This window comes from Kogia breviceps, chromosome 14 (genome assembly GCF_026419965.1).
Source record: "Kogia breviceps isolate mKogBre1 chromosome 14, mKogBre1 haplotype 1, whole genome shotgun sequence".
NCBI lineage: Eukaryota > Metazoa > Chordata > Mammalia > Artiodactyla > Physeteridae > Kogia > Kogia breviceps.
In genome coordinates, this window is record NC_081323.1 from 43103734 (window position 1) to 43131640 (window position 27907).

Sequence of the window (27907 nt, forward strand, 5' to 3'; positions counted from 1 at the left end):
GAAACTAATAATGGTATATGTCAATTATATCTCAATTGAAAAAAAAGGGTACAGAACATAGTAAGTTATATGCTATTTACAAGAAAGTAATGGGTGTCCTGGTAAAGAGGAAGGGTGGATGGTAAACAGGATGGAGGCAAGCCTTCTCAAAGTATGTTTCTGAATTGATTTTAGAACTATGTGAATGTATTACCCATTCAAAAAACCTTTTGTTTTTAATGTAAAGATTATTTACACAAGAATATTTTAAACCAGGAAAGTACAATTTGTTCCAAGGAAAATAAGTGACTGAATGGGCTAAATAAAAATAATTTTGCTTGTCCCAGTTAAATATATAATTTGAGATGGAAAGATGACTGGTATTTCACTTAAAACAGCATTTAAAATGTAATCTTACCTATATTTCATAATTTCAACTATGTCCTCAGCATCTTCTTTGGTTGCTTCTTCTCTCAATTCCAACCTTGCTCGTGCCTTTGAAAGAAAACAACCATCTTCAGATAACAAAAGATAAATATATTTAACATTGACTGAGCAGGTATAGTATGTCTAAGTTTATTTTATTTATTCATTTTACACAAAACTTTTTTGGGAGGAGGGGCTGTAGTATGAAAAGTCACAATTTAAAAAAATTATCTGAGGACTTCCCTGGTGGCGCAGTGGTTAAGAATCTGCCTGCCAATGCAAAGGACATGGGTTCGAGCCCCGGTCTGGGAAGATCCCACATGCTGCAGAGCAACTAAGCCCGTGAGCCACAACTACTGAGCCTGCGCATGTAGAGCCTGCGCTCCACAACAAGAGAAGCCACGACAATGAGAAGCCCATGCACCGCGATGAAGAGTAGCCCCCGCTCGCCGCAACTAGAGAAAGCCCTCGCACAGAAACTAAGACCCAACACAGACAAAAATAAATAAATAAATAAATAAATTTTTAAAAAATTATCTGAAAACTTGAGTATGAAAATTATCACTCATTTTAAAATCTACTATTATCTACTAAAATAGATTTTAGTAGATAAAAATTTTTTGAACATCTTTCTGAATGTTCACTCTAGAAGATTTGAATATGAAGTAGACTTGCCTTGTACTTTTAGGAAATCATGCCTAACTAATTTGTTAAAACAACAAAGATGAGTTAATCAGATTCTAGGAGCAAAAAAGCTCAAACTCTGATCCAGCTAATTTTAACTGCCAGAGTTCTCTTAGCATTCCATAATTGTGAATAGATATTACTGCCGTTAGAAAAACAGGCATTTATAGACCTGTCACATATAAAATCAAATATTCCTAAGATATTTGACACATTCCATGTTCCCATATGCTCACTTTTGAATTCCCAAATCCTTAGTTAACCTAAGCAATCTTCAAACTTCAAGAGTCTCCTAAGTGTCATTAAAGGAAAAATAACCTACTGCATAAGTAACTGGTCCTGCTTCGAAAAAAGTGATTAAACTTTGATTAAGTATATGACAATCTTTTAAAAAAAATGTATCCACCCATTTCTAATGTATCTCAGTAGGAAGAAAAGCAAATCATGACGCAGAAAATTGACAGAAATCTTATTACCCTCTACTCCCTTTTTAAGCCAAAAGAATGTGAACTTAAAATCGACGAACCTCTGTTAGACGAATCAAAGATTCCAGCTGCCTAGTAGTGATTGGTGAGCTATTTAACCGCTGGCTCTGTTTCCGGAGCTCAAGGTAAAAATTCTGAAGAATTTGAGTAGCTTCTGTGGATAGCTTTGGAGAGACATACTGCCGAGCATAACCAATGTACTTTCTCAATAGCTGGTGGGGAATTGGATCTATTGTTTCTCCAGGAACCACCTAAAGCATGATAAAAAGGCCCAAGATTACAAGGATAAGTAGCAAATGAAATCTTTCTGCTAAAATAACTTGTTTAGAATAATAGACCAAATCAGCCAAACACTGTAGTTCTAGCTCTCGGTCTAGTTGACTTAGATTATTTCAACTGAACTTTATATAAACTCTAGTATTATAATATAAAAGGTATTTGCTATGAAAGTTTACATACTATTGCTCTACAACAAGCAACACACTGAACTCTGACATTCAAACAAAACTGAACTGAATGATTAAGGAGAAGAAACATACCTTTAGTCTTTCTGATAGTGGTTTATCAGAAACCACTTCAAGTATAGAAGTATTTGAATCTTGACTATTCATACGAGCTACTGTGGCACTGCTAACAGCTCTCTGCTTTCCAGCCCTCATTGCAATCACATGTTCGGAGAGTAAATGATCATGATCCTCATTTGGGGTGTCTAACAGGATAAAGACTAAATCAAATCTGGATAGTAGGGCACTCCCCATTCTAAAGGTGTGAAAGAAAGAAGAAACAGTGATTGGAATTAAAACAAAAAGAAAACCTAGAAAACTGTTTACTCACTTGCTTACTAATCAAGTTCCAGGTAGAACTTAAAAAAAGAAAATGAAGCTTTAGGTTAAAGCAACAACCAATAGCTTCTGGATTCAATATACCCACCAACTCCAGAGACACACCAGGTCACATGTGCACAGCCTTATATGTACCTTACCTATATCGGTATGTTGAGGATGCAGTCTTTTCTCACACCATCAAAACCACTAAATTCTTCTCTATGTTCTATATCACTCCCTATGATTTAGGATCATTGAACTTGTAAGATAGAATGCTACATGATACATCAAAGGTTATCTGGATGAGTAGTTCTTAATCTTTTATATTTCCTGTCTCACCAAAACATTGAGTCTCTCAAAGTACCTATGCCCATTTAGAAGCAAAAATACCACTTTTTCTTAAAGTGGCATTTATATGTCTATTAATCACTATAGTAAAAGTGCTGTGTTTTACTTAGTCATTTCTAAATTTACCAACCAGATAACTCCTTTATTTGAGACCAACAAACTGAAATCCAGAGTGGTTAAAGAATTGGACCAACATCCTAGTGGTACCACTAAAAACCAGAATCCAAGTTCCCTGGATCCTTGTTCAATAAGATCTTTCTGATCTTTCCAATACAGGACTTTGTCATTTTACTAAGAAACACTAACAGATGTTTTTTTGGTGGTGGCAGTACAGAAATACCCAGAATCTCAAAGTACAATTGTGTTTTTTACTATGTACCATTCCTACAATAAAAGTATTTATTATTAAATATTAGAAAATTAGCTTTTTGTTTCCCACTAGAATTTAAAGTTCCAATTTCTCACACGAGGCATCTTTTTGTCTTTTTCTCACTTTTGCATCACTTGAGTCTATTTTCCCCTCCCCATACATTTTGTCCAACCTGTACGAACAAATTAGAAGAGAAAGCATACACGCATCCAGATATAAACATTGGTTTTGGAAAAAAGTGGGATCCACATATACAGATAAGTGTGTAATGTGCTCCTGTCACTTAATCATAAAGCACAGACATGTTCCCCTATCACAGTACATACAAAGCTATCTTCATTCTCCTAATTGCTACTTTCCACAGTACAGTCTTATTATATAGTTCAAGCACTTCTCTATCGATGGGGGCACTTCAAGTTATTTCCAATCTTTGGCAGTGATAAACAAAGCCATAAGACCCACCCTGTCAACATATCTTTGTGCACTCTTGTGCCTATTTCTGTGAGTATAATTCCTAAAAGAATTGGCTGGAATGAACAGAATATACATTTAAAATAGTGATAAACATATCAAGCTGTCCTTCAAAATGCTAAACTATGTATGTGAGAACCCATTTCCCCACCCCATTGCCAATAATGATTAATATTTAAAACATTTGCCAATCTGGTAGATGTCAATAGCACTTCATTGTTTTATTATTTTATTTTGCACTTGCCATGCGGCATGCAGGATCTTAGTTACCTGACAAGGGATCGAACCCGTGCCCCCTGCGTTGGGAGCGGAGTCTTAACCACTGGACTGCCAGGGAGGTCCCAGCACTTCACTGTTTTAATGTGGTGTTCTAACACATTTTTGTCCATTTATTGGAAACCTGCAACTTCTGTGAACTCTTCATTTAAGTCCTCAGTTATCTTCTTCATATCTATAGGCATCCAATATATTAAAGTATAAATATTTGAAAAGGCTTACTTTAAATTCTCAGAAACTGTTTTGGCTTTATTGTAGTGTCCTCCTACTGGATTGGCAGCAGCAATAATGGAAGTTCTTGCAGGAAGGCTGCAAACTACGCCAGCCTTAGCGAGACTAATACATTGCTGTTCCATGGCTTCTAACAAGGCTTGATGTTGATTCCCCATCTTATCAAATTCATCTATTCCACAGATACCTACAACGACAGTAAAATAATTCAGACAAAAAATATTCCTTTCGTCAAATTTCAAACCTGACAACATAGAAATTATTCCACAATAAAGCATATTTCCATTAGTTTCCAACAGTTAAAATTATAAAATGTCATACAGTACAAACTGTGTGCTTGTTTTACAGCAAATAAAATATTTATCTTATTTAACTGTTATAGAATATTTACTCATTTAGTATTTTCCTTAGGCAAGGCACTATGTTGTGAGGGTTACAAAAATGAAGATATGAGAGTGACCCTCAAAAAGCTTAAAGGCTTAAATTTGAACAGATAAGATATATACACATTTAAGATAGTATATTTTAACAACTATAATAGATATGCATAATCATATGAATTTTCTGGGGGTGGGGTGGAGTTAAAAGAGGAAGGGGAATATGGAAAGGTTTCAAGAAAAAGGTGCTATTTGAGCTGGGTCCTTTGGGAACAGTGGACAGCATGATTTGGGAAGGAACACAAAGCCTCTAAAGTCAGAAGTCTTGGGTGCAGTTCTCAGCAATGCCAGGTGTTGACTGTACAACTGTAGAGTTAATTGTACACTTAACCTCTTTAAACATCATATGAAGACCCACCACTGAACGGGGAGGAGCGGCGGTAAGGAGTATCAGTTTTTAGATTCCACCTATAAGTGATCATACGATAGGTCTCTTTTCTCTGTCTGACTTATGTCACTTAGTATGATCGTACTTAGGTCCATCCTAGATAAAACATTTCATGTGCCAGGTGTATTACGTCTAAACCACAGGTTACTGGAGGCCCTCTAACATTACCTTGTAATATTTTTCCTCCCCTTCTCCCCATACCATGAGCAATTTGGTGGTCATGTTCTGAGGGCTTTGCTATGGTTAACTGTCTCTATATCTACTCTATGATCAGTCAGTCCAGGACTCTCTGGAATTGATGGTATTATTAGAAATTCTCAAGATTACTAGTACAGTTCCTCAGGTGTGGACAGGGTAGGAACAAAGTCAGGCTATCTCTTTGCCACTTTTCAAAGTTTAAAGCAGGAGCTGGCAAACTTTTCCTATAAACAGGCAGATGAAATTTTTTATGTTTTGTGGGCCACATATAGTCTGTCACATATTCTTGGGTTTTTGTTTGTCCTATACAATCCTTTAAAATAGCTTGCAGACTATACTAAAATAGGCTGAAGGGTGGGTTGACCAGTGGACTAAACTTTGCCAACCCCTAGTTTTAAACATAAAGTTTAAGTTGTGAAAATTTTACTCTTTTTCTTGTTTGGCTACAATTGGTATATCTTGTTGCTTTTTTTTCAAACAATTTTTTGGTCGTTTCATTAGATATTAAAGAAGGGAAATACTATAAAACAGCTCTATGTCTCATTTTTTTCCCTGAAAGTCTTCAGTAAAGATTTTAGTAGGATCCTATTTATTATTTAGTAGGATTCTATTTGTTTCTAGAATCTGGTCTCTGCTGACTAATATTCTTTTGTATTTTAACAGTGATATTTTTACCATCATAGTGTTTGGCTTATCTATATAGATTTGAAAGAGAAGGCCACTGGCTTTTTTTTTTTTTTTACTTTATTTTATTTATTTTACTATTTTTTGGCTGCATTGGGTCTTCATTGCTGCACGCGGGCTTTTCTCTGGTTGCACTAAGCGGGGGCTACTCTTTGTTGCAGTGCACGGGCTTCTCATTGCAGTGGCTTCTCTTGTTGCGGAGCACAGGCTCTAGGAGCGCAGGCTTCAGTAGTTGTGGCTCGCAGGCTCTAGAGTGCAGGCTCAGTAGTTGTGGTGCACGGGCTTAGTTGCTCCACGGCATGTGGGATCTTCCTGGACAAGGGCTCGAAGCCATGTCCCCTGCATTGGCAGGCGGATTCTTAACCACTGAGCCACCAGGGAAGCCCCGGCCATGGACTTTTAACACTGTGCATCTTAAATCACATTAGCTATCTGCACAGCTAAACCCTGTATCACCTTCAACTTCTATTTAATGGAAAGTCTGACAGCTTAACAATGAGTAACCTCTTCCTATTTATTATTTTCTTCACCTGGTAACCTAGCAAAAATACTGTCACTTTTAATTAGCTATATAATAAATAACCAGATATATGTTTGTTGAATTTATGCATTCATCAAACGTTTACTGAATCCTTTTTATATATCAATACCATGTTCTAGGTATGTGGGATATAGCACCGCAAAGACAATATTCTCTGTCCTTGTGAAGGTTACATTCTATTCAGTGTTGGGAGGCAGACAATAAAAAAAGTAGACCATATGGTATGTTAGAAGGAAAGAAAGGTAGAGTAGGGTAGGAGAACAGGGTCTGCTGGTGGTGGTGGGGGGTGGTTACAGTGTAAAATGTGGTGTTAAGGGAAGGCCTCACTGGGGTCAGGATTTTTGAGCAAAAATTTGAAGGAGGAAAGGAAATAAGCCTTGCAGACTATCTGGGGTAAGAAGGTTCCAAAGTACAAAGGCTGAGATGCAGGAATGTGATGTGCCTGGAGTGCTGGTGGGGGAAGAGGAAATAAGAGGAAAGTAGCAGGTAACGAGGCAAAAGATGTGATTAAAGGGTGCCTGGGCCACTATCAAACTTGGGCTTTCACTGTGTGAGATGGGAAGGCACTGGAGGGTTTTGAACAGAAGAATAATGTGATCTAAGTTTTAATGGGATTGCTCTGCCTTGTTAAAAACAATAGGAAGGGAAACGGTGGTCACAGGCATGCCAACTAGGAGATCACAGTAATAATCCATGTGAGAGATGATGGTGTCTTGGATTGGGGTAGCAGCAGTGGGGAGGTGGTTGGATACTGGTTATATCTGGAAGGTAGAGCCAACAAGATTTGCTGACAGACTGGATGTGAGGTATGAGAAAAAGTCAAGAATGTCTTCATGTTTTCTGATATGAGCAAATAAAAGGATGGAAGTGTCATTTACTAAGATGGGAAAAACTGTAAGAAGAATAGGTTGAAGGTGAAGATCAAGATTTTGGTTTTGGACATGCTAAGTCTGAGAAAGCTGTAGAGATACTGATAGGCAAGGGGAAATATGTGCCTGGAGTTCAAGGGGGAGGAAACATAAATTTGGAAAATTTCAGGATATACGTAGGTCAAGAGCCATGAAGCTAGATAAGATCATCAAGAAGGTAAGTACAGACTGAGAAGAAAACAGTACAAAAACTAAGTATCCTGAGGAGCCAACCAGTTAAGACTGGTTGGGGAGATGAAGAACAAGTAAAGACTGAGACTGAACAGTGAGTAAAAGTAAGAGGAAAACCGGAAGAGTGCAGTGTCCTTGAAACCAAGTAGATACAGTATTCATTGAGGCAGCAGTGATCAGCTGTGTCAAACATGGCTGACAGGTACTGGATTCTATTATTTTTATTATTTATTTATGATATCACTGGCAAACTGGAAGGAATGAATGACCTCAGCTGGACTGGAACCTGGGCACTGCCTAATACATGCACAGGAATATGTTTTCCCAATAGGGTTAAAGCATCACAAAGAGAAATTTAGGTAGCAAAGCCCAACTGGCAATCTCTTCCTGCTGAGCCTTCCAACTAGATTTTTATAAACTATCCATCATATCCTGAAAAAACAAACAAACAAAATGATGAGATGTGTATTTCTAGTTTTTCTGGCACTCATTCTTAACTCACTGGTTGGGACGGTGCTCTCCAAATGACTCTTGGAACAGACTGTAAAGAAATTAATTGAAAAGGAAAAGGCTTAAAAAAAAAGCCCCAAAATTATTATTTGCTTTGGCCTCTTACCTTGATCACCAAGTACCAGGGCACCAGCTTCCAAAGCAAAATCTCCAGAGGAACCATCTTTTGAAAGAGTTACAGTCAAACCAGAGGTGGTTGTGGTATTACCACAAACATACACGCCACGTGGAGCAACACTGCACACTGCCTAATGAAACAAAGAGTTTAAGAGAATCAACCAAAGTAAAAGGGAAATAATAGCTATAGTAGTTGCTCACAAATATTAGCTATATGCCAGGTATTCTTCTAAGAGCTTCACTGTACAATCTTCACCACCACAGTAAGACAAAGGTAACACTCCTGTTACTGATATAGAAACTAAGGTCTGAAGAGAGTAACTTACACAGCTATGAAGGTGTGACGTCAGGATTCAAACCCAGGCAGCCTGATTCTGAAGTCTGTGGTCATGTGAATACTCTACACAATTCCATTTTATGCTTTATTTTCAAGTTCAAATAGCAAATATGTAAGTACTAAGTTTAGTTTCAGAGACTCCAATGCTTCTTTAAACATCAGGTAATAAAATGGCTCAATAGTGCTCACCTTCTGAGTAAATAAGATACGGTATGACAGAAAAGTAGTTAAATGACACAACAGCTAAAAGCATGGATCTCTGGAGTCAGGCAGACCTGTTTAAATCCTGGCTCTACCATGCATCTACTGGTGGTGCTGCTCTTGAACCTCTCGGAGCCACAGCTTCCTTATATTTTATCACATACTGCCTTGAGGAATAAATGAGATCATATATGCAAGGCACTTAACCTGGTACCTGGCATACAATACATGCCCCGTGCAAGGCTGCTGTACACAGCTGCGCACCCCACAACCTTAGGAGATAGCACTTACACTGCTATGTATGTCAATAGTGCACTCTGGACTTGAATAGCACACAACCCAAGTGATGCTTCAGTGCCTAGCTAAATTAATGGTAGCTATCATTATTTTTGTTATTTGTAATTCCTTAGTCATTAGTTTGAGAGTATGATGGCTTGCTAAATGGTCAAAGGAAAACATAATTTAAAAATATAAACAATTCATAACTGTTAGTGTTAGCCTAATTTTTAAAAACCTTGGCTTAGTGGGGCTAGCAGACTTACATGCAATTCAGAACCCCACATGCACTTTTACATGCATATTCTACCTAAGTATACTGTTTTCATTTTTACTATCAACTCTGTTTCACCTATAACTGGGTACTCTGTGCCTCAGTTGTCAGGCTTATAGCATGGGTTCAGAACAGCATTTTTTAAAAAGTTGACCCAATTGGCCAAAATGAACAAAACTGGGAAACACAGGATTAAATAAATATCAGATTAGGAATTAAAATGATAACTGATTTAGCACTCAGCCATAGGGAATAAATAATGACTCTGATATAAAGAACAGTAGGTTTATAATACAATGAAATCAAGAGTTTTCAATCCTGGCTGCACTTCAGAATCACCTGTGTTTATAAACATGTAGATGCTAGGACCCTAACCCAGAGATTCTTAATTCTTAATACTGGGGAAAGGCCACAGTATTTTCGAAAAGCTCCAAAGGTGACAGTGATATGCATTGCTGGCTTACCAGGTGTCACTCCAAGGAAACTAGAAGCACTCCAACCAGCTGCATCTTCTAGGGCCAGCATAAGCCCTGGAGGGGAGAACTACTAGGCTCTGATTGGCACAGCCAAAATCATCTTGGGGACCAACAAAAGACTGGTCATAGAAGTTTCCTTGTTTTAGACTCAGAAAGAAGCAGTGGAGATGGATAGGACAGATCTCTTACCTTTATCAGACTATTCTTAAAGCCCAATACAATGTTTATGTAGCTGTATGAAGAGATAACAGGTGACCCTGCTTTACTGTCTTGAACTATTCTTTTCATAGGTGAGGTCACAACAACAAGACTAGCAAAGCAATGCTGGATACAAAAACGGGGGTTAGGGAAATGGTTACTATTTCACAATAGTTGACATCTTAACAGAGCAGCATGCTTGTACAGCCTGAGTGACAGGAGACTGGCTCGATTTGAAAGGATGGCCAGATACAAGTTATATATTACTCACACAAACCCCAACTCACTCACACTACTTGACAAATAATACCCTCTGGAACACAAACACTGCATGTTTTAAGAAAATTCACTTGTGATTTATTCATGCATTTTATAAGCAAAAGTTCAAATACTAAATGTCTGATTTCCTACCTGTAGCATCTGACTCTTTCCCAAGCCTGGGTCTCCAACAACAAGGACATGTGGGTCTCCTCGAATTGGAATTCTGTTTTTGTCATCTGCATATTTCTGGCTTCCTCCAAAGAGTGCTAACACCAAACCTGCTTTAACAAGCTCAGATGTTAAAGAAGAGAGAGAAAAAACAAAAACAAGTGAGAAAAACATAAAGATGACTAGCAAAAGGGGTGCTCCTCCGATGTTTACAACATTTGTGTGTGGAGTCTTTTTTTGAAAAGTATGATTGAACTTTGTTTTTTTTCCTTTTCCTAAGAAAAGTAAGTCTAAAAATATAAACTTCTTTAATGTAAATGATTAAAAAGCAAAAATTAGAAAGCATATAAAATCAGGTATCTTAAAAGTCACTGAGTGGGGCTTCCCTGGTGGCGCAGTGGTTGAGAGTCCGCCTGCCGATGCAGGGGACATGGGTCCGTGCCCCGGTCTGGGAAGATGCCACATGCCATGGAGCGGCTGGGCCCATGAGCCATGGCCACTGAGCGTGCGCGTCTGGAGCCTGTGCTCCGCAGCGGGAGAGGCCACAGCAGTGAGACGCCCGCGTACCACCAAAAAAAAAAAAAAAAAGTCACTGAATGAAGACCTACCTTGCCAGGCATTGAATCCATTCCACAAAACTGAGAAATCTTTGTTAGTTTCTGCTTTAACATTTACAGTGTCCAGAGTCACTTTAAAAAAAACCATTCCTATTGACTCTAATTGGTAAGCAGCTCTGTCTTACAAGGGACTGTAGTTTCTCTCTCACATCATCCATTTATGGAGAATAATGATTCATATTAAAATATGAGGGACCTCCTTGGTGGTGCAGTGGTTAAGAATCTGCCTGCCAATGCAGGGGACACAGGTTTGAGCCCTGGTCCGGGAAGATCCCATATGCTGCGGAGCAACTAAGCATGTGCACCACAACAACTGAGCCTGCATTTCAGAGCCCGCAAGCAACAACTACTGAGCCCACGCACCACAACTACTGAAGTCCGTGCACCTAGAGCCCATGCTCTGCAACAGGAGAAGCCCACCGCAATGAGAAGCCCGTGCACCGCGGCAAAGAGTAGCCTCTGCTCGCCGCAACTGGAGAAAAGCCCGTGCACATCAATGAAGACCCAACGGAGCTAAAAAAAAACAATTAATTAAAAAAATACTAAAATACTAAAAAAAAAACCAAACTTAATTGCTTTAAATAAATAAATAAAAATAAAATATGAATAACTGGCCAACGGAAATGACTATTTTTTGTGAAATCTCTATATATTATTTTTGCCAAATTTACATATTTTTGAGCAAAGATGAAGTAAAATACTTACTTCATGACCAAAAATGACAGGGCAAAGTGAGCTGAAAAACAGAATATGACTTATAAATTCTAACTTACAGTTCAGTGATACATTAGAAGATCTACTTTACAATTTGCTTAACTGGCTTTATTTAGCATCAAAAGAAAATAGTAAAAAATAAAAAATTTACATCTCCTCAAACAACTCAAAGAAATTTTATTCTAACAGTAAATTTATCAAAATTCTTGGTGAATCTATAAAGGCAAGAATGTTTTAAAAAGTGTGCCTGTGCAAGGGAGACAGGACACTTGTAAAGCATTTATATTACTAGCCTTTAAAATGCATTATAGGGACTTCCCTAGCGGTCCAGTGGTTAAGACTCTGCGCTTCCAATGCAGGGGGCGAGGGTTCAATCCCTGGTCAGGTAACTAAGATCCCTCATGCCACATGGAGCGCCACAAAAAAAAAAAAAAAAAAAAAAAAAAAAAATCATAATCATGGTCTTCCACTTTAGGCTTTAGGATACCGAATTACATTATATTTTACATGAATAGGTATCTTTAGACCTGTGCAGCCAACTCATTGAAAGAAGGAGACTAAAGGGTGAACTGAGTACATAATAAAGGCATAAAATTTCATTTTTTCAGTTCAAAGAATCAGAATAAATAAGGCCATATATGAATATATAAAGTATTATGTTGAATACAAAGAAGTAGTTCCCATTTAACAATTATATAAACAGGAACAAAAAGGACAGGGAGGAAGAGATATAATCAGAGTTAACTGTGAATCATTATCCCTGTTAATACATGTCAACACAGAAGTTGGTGTGCTCTCACTTCCCCTTGGCAATCATTGTTCAGCGTGCTCCTGCATGATCACTGCTGGGCTCTTACCAAGCACCTGCACCTGTCTGCCAAAGGGCTTCCTGTGGCCGCAGAAGCATCGTCAGCAGGCAGGCTGGGCAGCCCACAAGTGTTTGGGTGTCTAATATTCTCAAGGGCAGCCCCAAATCTAGGCCCTTAGATGGAAAAATACTGAGGTTAGCTCTACAGTCAAGTGTCCCAGAGGCCTCAGAAGGATTAAGCCTTTATTAAGCCTCCATTAAGGTACTATACACTAACTGCCCTCCCTTCTCTGTCTTACTTTCTCATTCCCCTCCCCAGTATTTCTGGGGATCACCTCCCAAAGAAACTACATTTATGCAAATTGCTTCTGAAGGAACCTAAACTAAAACAGCCTTCTATTGTCTTCTCCATTGTCTTTTCATAGGCCTCAATTTGTTAATTTAGCAAGGGTTGACAACATTTTTCCTAAAGGGCCAGAAAGTAAATAGTTTCAGTTTTACTGTCTGGGTCACAACTACCCAACTTTTGTCAAAGCCAACAATCAATAATTTGTAAATAAATGGGTGGGGCTGTACTCTAATAAAAACTTTATTTACCAAAACAAGCAGCCTGCCTAGTTGCCAACCCCTGCAAGATTCACAAATGGAGGACCATGAAAAATTCAAGTTTTGATGTTGGAATCACAAACTTAGAACTAAAAGATAAAAAGCAAACTGTAGCAAGGAAACCCAGGTTTTTCATACTAACTTATCTTCCTTAAGTATGACAGAAGAAGGACCATTGCAAATGTTCATTTTTATTTATAATTGGTAAGAGGTACCAATCAAAGAGGTGTTTTGGTCCTCAACCAGGGTGTTCCTTGGCCACCTGCTACAGACCACTCACCACTCCAACATTTATCACCAGATCACATCACCACCCTAGCTCAGAGCACCCTCTCTCCCAGGGTGGGTTTGGATGGCCATCTATTCAAAGGACATCTCTGATGGTTTAAGGACAAAGAACCCCTGAGGAACTCTGTACTTTTCCCAGCTTGTTAATTAACATATTAAAGGCAGAAAGAGGGGCTTCCCTGGTGGCACAGTGGTTGAGTCTGCCTGCCTATGCAGGGGACACAGGTTCGTGCCCCAGTCCGGGAAGATCCCACATGCCGGGGAGTGGCTGGGTCCATGAGCCATGGCCGCTGAGCCTGCACGTCCGGAGCCTGTGCTCCGCAACAGGAGAGGCCACAACAGTGAGAGGCCCACGTACCGCAAAAAAAAAAAAAAAGGCAGAAAGAAAAACTGTTAAATTCTTCTAGAGCCCAAAGCCTAGGTGAAGAGAAAAGCGTGACAAGATCAATTTTTCTAATACAGTGCACTTCAGAACCTCAGTTATTTACCTCTGTTTGGTACAGCTACTATTTGGTCTCTCTCATTTTCTCCTATTTCTTCAAAATTATCCAAAAATTTGTCAAAATATTTCAAAATAACAGCACATTGCGTTAATTATGTTAAGTACATCATGAATTCTCATTTAATCTTCAGAACAACATTCTGAGGCAGGTATCATTACTTCCACTTTAAGAAGATAAAAATGAAGGAGAAATTAACATGCCCCAGATCACACTGGAAGTGGCTGAAGCAAGATTCTAACTCAGGTTTATCTTCTAGAAAAGGCTTGTAATCACTAAAGCAAAAACGCTTCTACACTGCTTCTTCTCTACTGCAGGGCAATAATACGGAAATAAAAAAATATTCTGAAATACTTATCAATAGTAAGTGACTTCGATGTGAATCTATTTCTTGCTTTTTAAAAGTAAACAAACAACCCCCTACATACAAGTAGTTGAAATGACTTTGTAATTCACTATTCCATGACTCTTCTGTTGAGTAACCAGATTGTGTGATATAGTAAATTTTCCTTATTGTTTCAACTAGAGATCAGCAAACTTATCTGTAAAGGTACAAACATATAAATATCTGTAAGCCATTCTCTATCGCATCTACTCAACTCTGCCCCTGTAGCTCAAAAGCAGTCAGATAAATGAACAAGTGTGGCTGTGTTCCAATAAAAGTTTACTTATGGATAGCAAAATTTGAACTTCATGTAGTTTTGTATGTCATGAAATATTCTTTTAATTTTTTTCAGCTATGAAAAAATGTAAAAACCACTCAGCTTACGGGCTGTACAAAGATGGGTGATTAGCTGGATTATATCTCTTCCACCCTGTCCTTTTTGTTTGTTCCTACAATTGACAAATGTAAAATACTTCTTTATGTTCAACATAATACTTCTTATATTCATATATGGCCTTATTTATTCTGATTCTTTGAATTGAACTGAAAAAATGAAATTTTATCCCTTCTTTAAATATTATGTACGCAGTTCATCCTTTAGTCTCCTTCTTTCAATGACTTGGCTGCACAGGTCTAAAGATGTCTAATGAATTGTAATTTGCAAACATTTTGACTAGTTTTCAGTTACTGGTAGCCAAGAGCACCCCCAACATGCACATGATAAAATAAAACTTGAGTTAACCTCATACATACTTGACAATGAGTTTAAACAGGTTTTCTTCAGATTGAATCTCCTGGATGGCATAAAGGTCCTTAAGTGAGAACTCCATCAATGTTCCATGCTTACACCCATCCTCGGAAGGCTTTGTTTTCTGTCCTTTGTTATTGCTAACAGAATTTGCTTCGATGTACAAAAGGAACATGCATTTGTCATTCTTATTTCGAGAACCTGTAAATTTCAAAGTATGATATACAATTGGTATTTTCATTTTCTCTACAAAGATTCAAGTAGACTATAAAAGAAAGGCATGGTGAGCTATAAATAAACTTTTATTTTAGAGGAAAAGTTTCACCTGTATAAGAATCAAGTTCTTTAAATTAATGGAAATTCAGAAGTATCTTAAAAAGGGAAAAGATGAATGCTGACAAACTACTGAGGGACAATCGAATTGAGCAGTTATACCACACCTTCCTCAGCATTTGAGACTTTGACAACTCCAGTGATAGTCACTGTGTCTCCTGGGACACAGCTATCCACAAGATCGTGAACAAGCTCACATTCTATTGTTCGTGGAATCCGACCTGCTTCTCGCTGATCATCAGACATCAACTCCTGGATTCTAAAAAGTTAAACAATTTTCAGTCAGTACATACACTGACTTTGGGTTATTTTATCAACATATTAACTATTCAGGGTCCACGTGGTACTGAGCTAGATAAAGTGCAGTTAGTTTAAAAAAAAAAAAAAAGGTTCTAAAACTACTTCAGCAATTTCCAATTAAAGATGGCAGAATGGGCACAGGCATTTGCCTACCTTCCCTCTAAAGTGTCCACCAGGGCTTCCCTGGTGGCGCAGTGGTTGAGAGTCCGCCTGCCGATGTAGGGGACGTGGGTTTGTGCCCCGGTCCGGGAAGATCCCACATGCCGCCGAGCGGCTGGGCCCGTGAACCATGGCCACTGAGCCTGCGCGTCCGGAGCCTGTGCTCCGCAACAGGAGAGGCCACAACAGTGAGAGGCCCGCGTACCGCAAAAAAAATAATAATAATTTTAAAAAAAAAGTGTCCACCAAAATAATAGTCACTAAAAGAGTGAAGACAAGTTTTGGGGCATGCAGAGGTGCCATCAACAAATAAGAGATATTAATGAAATTTTATAAAGCAGCAAATGGGAAAGTATTGATGGATAAAATAAAATGAATTCCAGAATACACACAGGAAAAATTTACAAGGGTACAAGAGAAGTGGGAGCCAATGTTCTCAGCCCTAGAGAGGCTTCTAAGTTGGAGGTGGCAGGAATGGAGAGTGGGAGCAGATGGCTGAAACAAAACAGAATAATCAACTGAAAGACAAGTCACAAAATAGCTGTTCAGAAATTATTTGGAAGGTGGGTGCATAGGTGGGTAGGAGAAGAATGAGGGCATCCCAGGAAAGCCATCAGGCTTCCCCACCTGGCAAAAACCAGAGCACTGTTTTAACGAAACGGAGCCATCTACTCTATGAGGGGAACTAAGGTGTCCAGAGAGGACATCAGAGCTCCAGCATAAGCCTCCTCATTCTGGCATTTGAGGAGCCCAAGCCAAATTCAAAAACACATTCATAAAGCAAAATCTGGTCGTCAAAACCCTACCCTCTATCTAGGGATGAGGCTTTCTGAAGAAAAACTTCTACCTAAAAAATAGCAAAGGAAACCTATCCTACCTACTCCAAATAATTTCTCAATCCTCATCAGATATTTGAGGATGAAATGGCAATAATTAAAGAAGGAGAAAAGCATTAAAAACAAAAAACTGGGGCTTCCCTGGTGGCTCAGTGGTTGAGAGTCCGCCTGCCGATGCAGGGGACACGGGTTCGTGCCCCGGTCTGGGAAGATCCCACATGCGGCAGAGCGGCTGGGCCCAGGAATGGCCGCTGAGCCTGCGCGTCCGGAGCTTGTGCTCCTCAATGGGAGAGGCCACAACAGTGAGAGGCCCGTGTACCGTAAAAAGAAAAAAAAAACCAAAAAACTGCTTAAGAGTTTCTGAGAAAATGTTACCATCATAAAAGAAGAATGAGCTGCTATGAAGAAGAAACTATTGGAAAACGAGTGTGAGATCAGAAAAATTAAAGATACGTATATAAAATCAAACACTTATAGAAGGGATACAAGCAAAAGCCAAAGAAATCTAGAAAAGAGCATAAAGAAAACAAAGGGTGAAGGACAATCAAATGGATACACCTGATAAGAAGCCCAAAGAGAGAAAATAGAAAATAGACATTCTAGAGTTGAAGACAACTCTAGGAGAAAAGGGCCAATTAGTATCAAGCAGGATGAAGACACGATTAGATAGACTCAGATGTTTTCAGAACACCATGGATAAAAAGATTACGAAGAGTAGGAAAAGTGCTAAACAACAAAGTTATAGTCCAAATATGAAGCATATTAAAATATGGGATAATTCAGTGGAGTATAAGAAAAAAAATCCTTTTTGATTTTGATGCTTGGATCATTTTCCTTTAAGGGGCAAAAAACCCCAACAAAACAAAACAACCCAGTGACACAAATTACATTTCTTTCTCTTGGCATCTGATCACCTGACTCGATTCTTTGTTGAACAATCTTTACATTATCATAAAAATGTAAGTGCTGTTTGTTGGTTTCATTAGATATGACCTATGAATAAAACATGGAAGATAATTCTCAGAAAACGGAAGTGAACCTTGACAATTTAAAAGTAACGTCATACTGTAAAAAGGTGGAAGGGGGAGAAGGGACAGCAGGTACCATGTCTCTAACATTCTCAGCTCACAGAGTGGATAAGTAAAGTGAAGGAAGAGACATAAGAATGTTATCTAGAATTACGTATAAGGCAACAAGAAGTTGTGGGAACTATGGCCTTCTATGCTGATTGAGTTTTTAAAAACATACACATTGCTTTAAAACTTTTTAATTTAATCACTTAAATGATGAATATAACTACAAACCCTGCTCCATGGTTACCCACTACTTTCACCCTCAATGCATATTTACTTTTTTTTTTTTTTGGTGGTGGTACGCAGGCCTCTCACTGTTGTGGCCTCTCCCGTTGCGGAGCACAGGCTCCGGACTCGCAGGCTCAGCGGCCATGGCTCACGGGACCAGCCGCTCCGCGGCATGTGGGATCCTCCCAGACCCGGGCACGAACCCGCGTCCCCTGCATCGGCAGGTGGACTCTCAACCACTGTGCCACCAGGGAAGCCCACCCTCAATGCATATTTAAACACTGGCGAACTGCAATGAGAAGTGTCAGAGTGACACAACATGCTAAGGTCACCTTGCTTTAAAAAAGTATATTTTTAGGGACTTCCCTGGTGGCACAGTGGTTAAGAATCCACCTGCCGATGCAGGGGACACGGGTTCGATCCCTGGTCCGGGAAGATCCTACATGCCATGGAGCAACTAAGCCCATGCGCCACAACTACTGAGCCTGCTCTCTAGAGCCTGCGAGCCACAACTACTGAAGCTTGCATGCCTAGAGCCCGTACTCCACAAGACAAGCCACCGCAATAAGAAGCTGGCACGCTGCAACAAAGAGTAGTCCCCACTCGCCAGAACTAGAGAAAGCACACATGCAGCAACAAAGACCCAAAGCAGCCAAAGAGAAAAACAGTATATTTTTAGACTTTTCTTATTAAAAGAACATATATTTCTATGTGTCACTTTTGTAAAAATTTAAAAACACAGATAAACAGAAAAAAATAACAATTACTTTCATCTGACCTCCCAGACAGTATACTCTCAACATGTTTTTGTATTTACCGGTATTTTTTTTAAAAAATAAAGTCAGTTTTGCATAGTAGAGAACATTCTGTGACCTGCTTTATCACTAAATTCATTGTAAACATTTTTGGATGTCATTTCAAAACACTCTCCTACATCATCATAATTAGTGGCTACACAATAATTCATAGTACCATCCTTTTTATAATATTTTCTTCAGATGTTTAGGTTATTCTCCATTTTTGGTTATCAACACTGTGAAAACATACTTTCAGCAAGCTATTTCCGCACATATTGTGACTGTCTTCATCAGATGAACTTCTAGAACTGAGACTGCTGCAACTGTAAGGCTTCGATTCTGATATACACAATAAAGTTGTCACCTTGACTCATCCAAACATTTCAATGCACTAGTTGAGAAACAATAACTTAATTCCTTATGGCCATCCAAGCTAAGGCTCAGAAAAAATTGAAACTGAGTTTACTGTATATGGCAGGAAGAAGGCCTTTCTTCTAGGGCAAAAAATCATTTTATATACCTATATAACAATAGAATAAAACAATTAATTATGTAAGCTAATATTGCATTAACAAAGTTTTACTATAACTAACTCATTTAAAATGAACCTGAGCAATATCTTACTTTTAAAAACCCAAGAAAAAGACTAAAATGTCCTCCTTTTCTCAATCATCTACCCCTAAGTTTGATTTCCTAATATTAATAGATGATCATTCAAATCCAGTTAAAATATTTAAGCCTATTTTTACCTGAAAACAAAGAAATTTTGTTCAAATAATTAAATCACTCAATCTTCTATGCATGTACTGTGAACCTTATAGCACCTTTGAGGCCCTCACCACCCCGCTTCAGTGGTGAAAGTGCTATAGACATGGGCTGGAAACCAGGCTCCCCCACATGATCACACTCAAAGAGTTTTAAACATTTCATCTTTTATAAAATGGAGTGTCTGTAAAGATCTCAGCATAGTGCACAGTTAATTATTATATATATTGGTCTTGGTTTTTATAGGGCATTAGGAGGTCAAGCTAGGACAGGGCTTGGTAGCAATCTACTTCACTTTTCCCCTATGTTCTTAGTTTTTAAAGACCATCTGTTTTAGCCAAGTTTCCTGGATAGCATCCTGACTTCAAAACTACCCATTATTTTATATTTAGGGATGAGTTATGGGACTACAGCCAGAAAAAAAATGGAATAAATTGTTAAAAATATACACACATAGAGAAAACTATCTGACTTTTAAAAAAACATTTTTTTTAATCACCTATAGAAAATGCCTCATGGATATTGTGAACGTAAAATGAAACATATCTATTTCTAAGGGATTCTCTATTTTAAAACTTCAAAACATTATTATTTCTAGGATATTACATTATGGAATGAAACATACAGCTTTGCTTATATATACATCCAATTCAATGAGTAACATAAATGAGATATAAAATGATTTCTCAATAGCAAAAGGAAATACTTGCACATTAAATCCTTTCTGGAATCTGATAGAAAACAAATCTCAAATAAAGACAATTATCACTCCAACACATAACTCTGCACCAAATAAAACTTTTATTATATACTTTATCACAATCTACAGATAAGAATCAAAGTATAATACAGGAGTACTATAGATTTACTTGGCAGTATGAGGGCTCTAAAACCTTCCTTTTATTTAATAGTCTGCTTACTTGATTGACTGCCAGTCCATCGTAACTGTGAGAGGAGAGCTTCGGAGAGCAGTAAATGACTTCCCTCGACATGCAGGCACAGGACACTGCAACAAGATTAATTAGCATTTAAATTTTGATAAACTACAATCATATCTCAGGAAAATTCAAGTTAAAATGCTTCATTTAGTATTGGTTTAAAAGTTGGTCCCAGAATGGTATTAAAGTAAGATGAACTAAAAGCTGCAATGACTTTCTATTTTCTTCTGTATTGATTTTGTTTTTGAGGCACTTTTTCAGCTGGTCCCTCTTGATGACTGCTCTTATTCTTTCTGCTGTGGGTATGCAAGTCTCTTTACACACCTGTCACACCAAGCACTTATTCCTTCCTTTGTGCCCAAGTAGTCTCCCAATCCTTGAACATCCCATTGTATCCAGTCCCACATACCCAGCCCCAATCCTCCCCTTTTCAAAAGCCTTTCCTGGGTCTTCTTTAATCCCCAATTCTCCTATCTAACCTCCTTTTGCACTGTTTGTATAGTATAATATTTATTGTACCACACAGGCAGTCCTCAACATATAAGTCAGTTGTGTTCAAGTTTTTTAAGCCATTTGTTTGCTGTTTGTACCTCAAGATGCATTTATAAATACAGAGACTGTGGCAGACTGTGTTTTCCAAATATGGCTGTAATAGTACCACCCTTCAAACCTTTCTAGAACCTTGCCACTCCCCTATAAAGAGCTGGAGTCTAATTTCCCCCTCCTGGGATGTGGACAGGCTTGTGACTCACTTTGTAACCAACCGAATGTGATAGAAGTAATGCTGCCTGACCTCTGAGGCTGCCTCGAAAGAGGCAAAGCCATGTCTGCCTGTCAGCTGGGCCTCTGTCTCTTGAAGCTATTGGCAGTCATGTGAGCAGAATGAGTGTCCTGAGCTGCCATACTGTGTGCAAGAAGCCAAAACCAGCCCACACAGAAAGACAACGTGGAGGAGAGATGCTGGCCAGTGCCCAGTCAGTCCAGTCGCTTGCTATTCCAGCTCCATGAGACCAAGAGCCAGAAGAACCCAGCCAACCAGTTCTTCCAAACTCCTGACCCACAGACACCATGTGAAATAATAAAATGATTGTTGTTATTTTGAGCCACTACGCTGTAGGGTGATTAGTTATGCAGCAATAGTGACTGGAACAGAGATCAGCTGGAACAACTGTCTTTCTGATCACTTTGATTCACTGAAGTTCAGACACGAGTAATGAAGTCAGCGTTACTACCTACTGTATTAGAGGGCATGGAAATACCTTGACAAAATAATGTTTACAGAAAATATCCGATTTAAATCAGGATTTAAATTCTGGCCTCTCCAGGGAATTTCCTGGAGGCCCAGTTGTTAAAACTGTGCTCTTTCACTGCTGAGGTCACAGGTTCAATCCCTGGTCGGGGAACTAAGATTCCGCAAAATGAGCCAAAGGAAAAAAAGAATGAAAAAATCTGGTTTCTCTGACCTAAAGCCAGTCCTGAATCTTAAGCCCAAATAGTAGGTGACACCCATTTACCAACACCACTGATTATTCAGAACCAATAGCTGAATCTAACATACTCTGTTCTTCCTATGAGAAGGAAGCCTTAGGAATTTCAATCTGAGTAAAAATGTAATAAATGTTAAACTTATTAAAGTCTAAGGATGATAAAGGCAACTCTGGAAAAGAAGAATCGGTATGGCAAGTCTTCCTACCTTATCAAAAGTTTTAATAAGGTCAATGTAAATAGGATTGTGTAGACCTGGTACAGGACCAGTGAAATAAAACAGACTCACATGTCTACAGGAGCACAGTGTACTACAGATGATGTATTACACATCAGTAGAAACAGAGGGCTTAATTAATAAATGGCAACAACTGGCTTTCCACCTAAAAGAATAAAATTAGATCCTTAGCTTTATACCATTCACAAAATTAAATTTCAGATGGACGAAAGATCTAAATAGAAAAAACAAGACTTAAAAGTATTGGAAGAAAATGTAAGAGAGATGTTTATAATGAGTGAGTGAGGGAGGCCTTCTTAAGCCATGCAGAAAATGTAAAAGTCATAGGAAAAAGACTGATCAATTTAACCATGTCAAAATGTATTGATAAAACTCTAAAACAAAAAATCTACCACAAAGTTAAAAGATAAATTAAGACTGGGAGAAAATATCTATAATGTAAGAAATCAATGCTCAGTATCTAGAATTCATAAAGAACCCCTATCAATAGTATAAACAGAAAAATGAACAGAAAATTCAATAAAGAAAGAAACTGAATGGCCAATAAAGATGTGAAAAGATGCTCAAACATAACAGAAATCACAGAAATTCATATTAAAAATGAAATACCATTTTATACCCATCAGTCTGGCAAAAATTTTTAAACCTAACAATACCAAGTGTTAGTGAAAATATGGGGAAATGGTAATCACTTAACACCACCAGCAGGGGTGTAAGTTGGGACCAGCATTCTAGAAAGTACTTTGGCAACATCTAAAAAAGTTAAAAATAAGCATAGCATATAACCAAGATATTCCTCTGCTAAGGAGACATGTACAAGAATGTTCTCTGCAGCATTATTTAAAATTGTGAAAAACTGGAAATAGCACTATGTCTGCCAAGAGCATGGATAAACAGTGGCTATTCATTTACTCCACACAATAAATGAAAGAATTAGATATGTATTAAGATAGGTAGAACTCCAAAATAACCAAATGAAAAAAAGTTGTAATTTGCTACATTCAGTATATCATTAACGTAAATATAAATAACACAAATCCTACATATATAGTCAAGTATGAAAATGTAGACTTGAGGAATACATGCTGATTTCAGAATAGTGGCTCTAGGAGTGGAACAAAGTTAAGGGAACTGAGGAGGGAAACAAAGAGACTTTACCTTTATAACACTTAATATTTTTTGTAAAAAAATTAGCTAAATATTTGCCAACTCATAATGGTAGTATACAGATATTAGTTACATTATTCTGTACACTTTTCTGTAGTTTTAAAATTTATAGTTAAAAAAAATTAACAAAAAAGGAATGCATCACTTTCCAACAGCAAAGTAAAGAAAACAATATGTGTACCTATTCAGTCAAAATATAAAAATATGAATAGAAAGAATATAAATTAACTTCAGGATAATGACTGTCTCTGGGAATGGTACAAACAAGGGGTAAAAATGAGACAAAAGCTGTACCAGTAATGCTTTACCTCTTTCAAGATACAGCTGGAGCTGGCAAAATGTTAATTCTGAGTGGTGGGTAGAGATGTTTCGTTTCTTTATTTTTTGTACCCTGAAGTATTTTATAATTTAAAAACTGAAAATAAACAATAAAAATAAGCTCTGTATTTAGAAACACTGGGAAATGTTTTCTGTAAATTGATTTGCCTTCTTTACCAAGATAAAGAAATAAGTAGTTAAAGAACATGGTATCACCTTTGTGGGAAGATTATATTTTCCATCTGGAAGAGAAAAACTCTGAATTTCTCCACATGCAGCACAAAGAAAAGCCATCTTGGTACAAAGAGGCTTTATATTACTGACGCGAACCACTGTCCCTCTCAGAGCAATGTATTTTCCATAGTAATTTGCTCGGACATTCTTGAGCTGTGTTAAGGGCTCATAGTTGTATACCCTAAAAACAAAAACAGGAACATATTTATCTATACATTTACAATGAGCAGAAAGCTGAGGTTGTCTGCATTTTCACAAGTCCCTTTTAGAAGCAATTATGGAATTCTCAAACCATATCACCCCCATATATATCAGGAATTTTACAAGTATTAAATCATTCTTAAAAATAAAAAAAGTTAAATCTTCCCTTTTCCTCTTGTCTCATTGGCTGTTCTCTAGGGAAAAAGGAAAAAAATAATGCCAAAAGGAAAGTCTCAGATTCAGCAACTTCTGAGTCTCCAACTTCTTTTTCAAGAAATGTTAGGAAATATCTTTTTTAAATTCTAAGGAAAAACAAACAAACAAACAACCTTGATAATTACCTTATTCATCTCTCCTAATGAGAATTTAAAATCTTATAATAAAAAGTTGAGTTCAAGAAAAAATTCCATTTGTTCTCTGTGTTTAATAGAAATCTAATAATTTTAACAAAAATTAATCACACCATTTAGTGTATCACATGGATTATTAAATGTAAATAGCAGAGTCTTGATAAGCATACATCCAAAATCAATGCTTACAAAAATTTGCAGGGGGTGGGCTTCCCTGGTGGCGCAGTGGTTGAGAGTCTGCCTGCCGATGCAGGGGACATGGGTTCAAGCCCCGGTCCGGGAAGATCCCACATGACCGGAGCGGCTGGGCCCGTGAGCCATGGTCGCCGAGCCTGCGCGTCCGGAGCCTGTGCTCCACTACCAGAGAGGCCACAACAGTGAGAGGCCCACGTAACACACACACACACAAAAAAAAAAAAAAAAAAAAAAAAAAAAATTTGCAGGGGGCTTCCCTGGTGGCGCAGTGGTTGAGAGTCTACCTGCCAATGCAGGGGACACGGGTTCGAGCCCTAGTCTGGGAAGATCCCACATGCCGCGGAGCAACTGGGCCCGTGAGCCGCAACTACTGAGCCTGCACATCTGGAGCCTGTGCTCCGCAACAAGAGAGGCCATGATAGTGAAAGGCCCACGCACCGCGATGAAGAGTGGCCCCCGCTTGCCACAACTAGAGAAAGCCCTCGCACAGAAACGAAAACCCAACACAGCCAAAATAAATAAATTAATTAATAAACTCGTACCCACAACATAAAAAAAAAATAAATCAGAAAAAAAAAGTTTGCAGGTTCACAAAGCAACTTATTTAGGCAGAAAAATCTTATTTCTATCATGATCTCTTCAAATTCAGCAGGTTCACTTGGGTGTGATGACCAATGAGTTAGAAAGAAACTCATATGCTTTTTTTATTGATTTCTCTGGCTTTATAAAATGAGGTTCTCACTCTTAAATAGTCTTTAATGCCTGTTTCTGAATAATACTTCAATACCAGCAAATTCCTCACCTTGTATGAATGTGCGGCACATTTACCATTGTTTCCCCATTTCTAGACAATCCTTCTTGGGCTTGTAACTCAGCTGCATGCCTTTCAAGATCCTTAGTTAACACCTAGACAAGACAGACATTTACTCAAAAGTTTGAAAACAAGATATCCTCTTGAAGCAGGACTCTTTTATAGAGAATATAAAGTTAAAAATATAAACAGTTCAGAAGAACATATTAACAGAACTCTAATTGCCCTTTAAAATTCTGATATTTATGGGCTTCCCTGGTGGCGCAGTGGTTGAGTCCGCCTGCCAATGTAGGGGATATGGGTTCATGCCCCGGTCTGGGAAGATCCCACATGCCGCGGAGTGTCTGGGCACATGAGCCATGGCCGCTGAGCCTGCACATCTGGAGCCTGTGCTCCGCAACGGGAGAGGTCACAACAGTGAGAGGCCGCATACCACAAAAAAAAAAAAAAAAAAGAAAATTCTGATATTTAATTATGATTACTTATTTTATAGGGGATTTTGCTTTACCTGGGGTTTTGCTGTCCTTGGGCTGGAAAACTCCAGCATCCCTGTCTGCTACCTTCTGTCTCAACTAAACCTAGTATTAAAAGTCCTTACAGTAGCCCCTCAAAGCTATTCTGGATGGATTCTGGTGAAAAAATATTTTCTACTTCTCCAAATTCAGTGATTAAGATAAAGAAAATAAAGATGACTTTTGAAATAACCAATATTTACTTCCTTGGCATTTGACATTAAGTAAAATAACTATTTAACATCTACTTGTGTACAAAGCAGTATGCTGCCAGTCTGAAAAAATGAGATGCAAATATGCAGCTATAATTGCTACCATAAAGATTTACAGACAAAAAAAAAACCATGTGAGTTTTGAAAAGGGGTCATGAGAAAGGTTTCAGAGTGACAACTGAGTTAGGCCCAAGACATCTGGACATGTGAGGCAAGGGGCATTCTATGCCAAATGGAGAGCACGTGTAAGAATCCTAGAGAGAGCTTCATTTAGCTGGATGGCAGTGAATGAAGGAGAGCAGGGAGAGGAAGTTGAACCAGGTTATGGAAGGCTTTCAATGCCACACAAAGGGTTTGGATATCATTTGGCAGGAAAGAGTCACCACAGTTCCCAAGGACAAATCGTATTTTTACCACATATGGCAACAGTTAAGGAAAGATAATGAAGTCTTATGACAGAGGCTGTAAGGATGGAAAAGAGGTGGATTTAAGAGATATTTTAGAAATAGAAGTGAAGGATGTGGTAATTTAGACATGAAGAACTAATGAGAGGGACTTCCCTGGTGGCACAGTGGTTAAAAATCCACCTGCCAATGCAGGGGACACAGGTTCAAGCCCTGGTCCGGGAAGATCCCACATGCTGCGGAGCAACTAAGCCTGTGCACCACAACTACTGAACCTGCGCTCTAGAGCCTGTGAGCCACAAGTACTGGGCCCGTGCACCACAACTACTGAAGCCCATGCACCTAGAGCCTGTGTTTCGCAACAAGAGAAGCCACTGCAGTGAGAAGTTCACGTACCGCAAAGAAGAGTAGCCCCTGCTCACCACAACTAGAGAAAGCCCGCACGTAGCATAGAAGACCCAACACAGCCAAAACATAAATAAATAAATAAATAATTTTTTTTTTTTTTAAAAGAAGAACTAATGAGCGAGAGGAGTCTGAAGACAACAGCCAAGGTTCCCAGCCTTGGGTCACTAGCAGTGTATACATCTTTGCAACAAATCTTTGTAATGAACCTTCACCTGGATACCCTGACCTCCTCTGCTCTATGTCCAGTCCTCGGTACCACTTTAACCCACCTTAAACCCCACCACACCTATGAAGTCTTCCTCTGACAGGATAGCAACCTTTCAGTTCTAGCAAAGGCCTGTTGGTAAAAACTAAGAATCTTTTAGAGAAGGTACTGTTACTGTGAAATCTTCCTTTTTAAATTTTGACAAAAGTCTCACAAAATCAACACTTACCTGATGTACTGCCAGACCCATGCAAGCCAGGGTTTTGTCAGGTGTATCCCTTAATTCATTTGCTATATTTGGTATCAATTTAGCTATTTCGTCATCTTTTGTCAGTTCTTTAAAATCCACCAAAATACTTCCCTTTCTTTCTATTTCATCCTATAAAATATTAAGGTATGAAAATGATTGCTTTTTTACCATATATGAGCAATCAATCGCATACTTTGAGAAAGCATATAATGTTAATATAGTGATAATATCAGCTCATGCAGCTCAATATTAAAAAAACAAACCCAATCAAAAAATGGGCATAAGACCTAAATAGACATTTCTCCAAAGAAGACATACCGATGGGCAAGAAGCACATAAAAAGCTGCTCAACATCACTAATTATTAGAGAAACGCAAATCAAAACTACAATGAGGTATCACCTCACACCAGTTAGAATGGGCATCATCAGAAAATCTACGAACAGCAAATGCTGGAGAGGGTGTGGAGAAAAGGGAACCCTCTTGCACTGTTGGTGGGAATGTAAATTGATACAGCCCCTATGGAGAACAGTATGGAGGTTCCTTAAAAAACTAAAAATAGA

General features: G+C 38.4%; 1 protein-coding gene across 2 annotated transcripts in view; it reads right to left on the reverse strand.

The window, feature by feature from the left end:
* Window positions 1–27907, reverse strand: part of MCM8 (minichromosome maintenance 8 homologous recombination repair factor) — a 39609-nt gene that overhangs the window by 4929 nt on the left and 6773 nt on the right. Inside the window, exons 5-17 of one of the 2 annotated variants that reach the window (XM_059037622.2) lie at window positions 27325–27474; window positions 25346–25449; window positions 23780–23978; window positions 20338–20423; window positions 15367–15518; window positions 14932–15127; window positions 11583–11613; window positions 10243–10383; window positions 8059–8200; window positions 4086–4281; window positions 2114–2333; window positions 1616–1825; window positions 398–474 (exon numbers count right to left, since the gene is read on the reverse strand). In XM_059037622.2, coding sequence (XP_058893605.1) covers window positions 398–474; window positions 1616–1825; window positions 2114–2333; window positions 4086–4281; window positions 8059–8200; window positions 10243–10383; window positions 11583–11613; window positions 14932–15127; window positions 15367–15518; window positions 20338–20423; window positions 23780–23978; window positions 25346–25449; window positions 27325–27474 — 1904 coding nt within the window. The remainder of the gene's footprint in view (window positions 1–397; window positions 475–1615; window positions 1826–2113; window positions 2334–4085; window positions 4282–8058; window positions 8201–10242; window positions 10384–11582; window positions 11614–14931; window positions 15128–15366; window positions 15519–20337; window positions 20424–23779; window positions 23979–25345; window positions 25450–27324; window positions 27475–27907) is intronic. The other variant, XM_067012446.1, reaches the window with a different exon arrangement.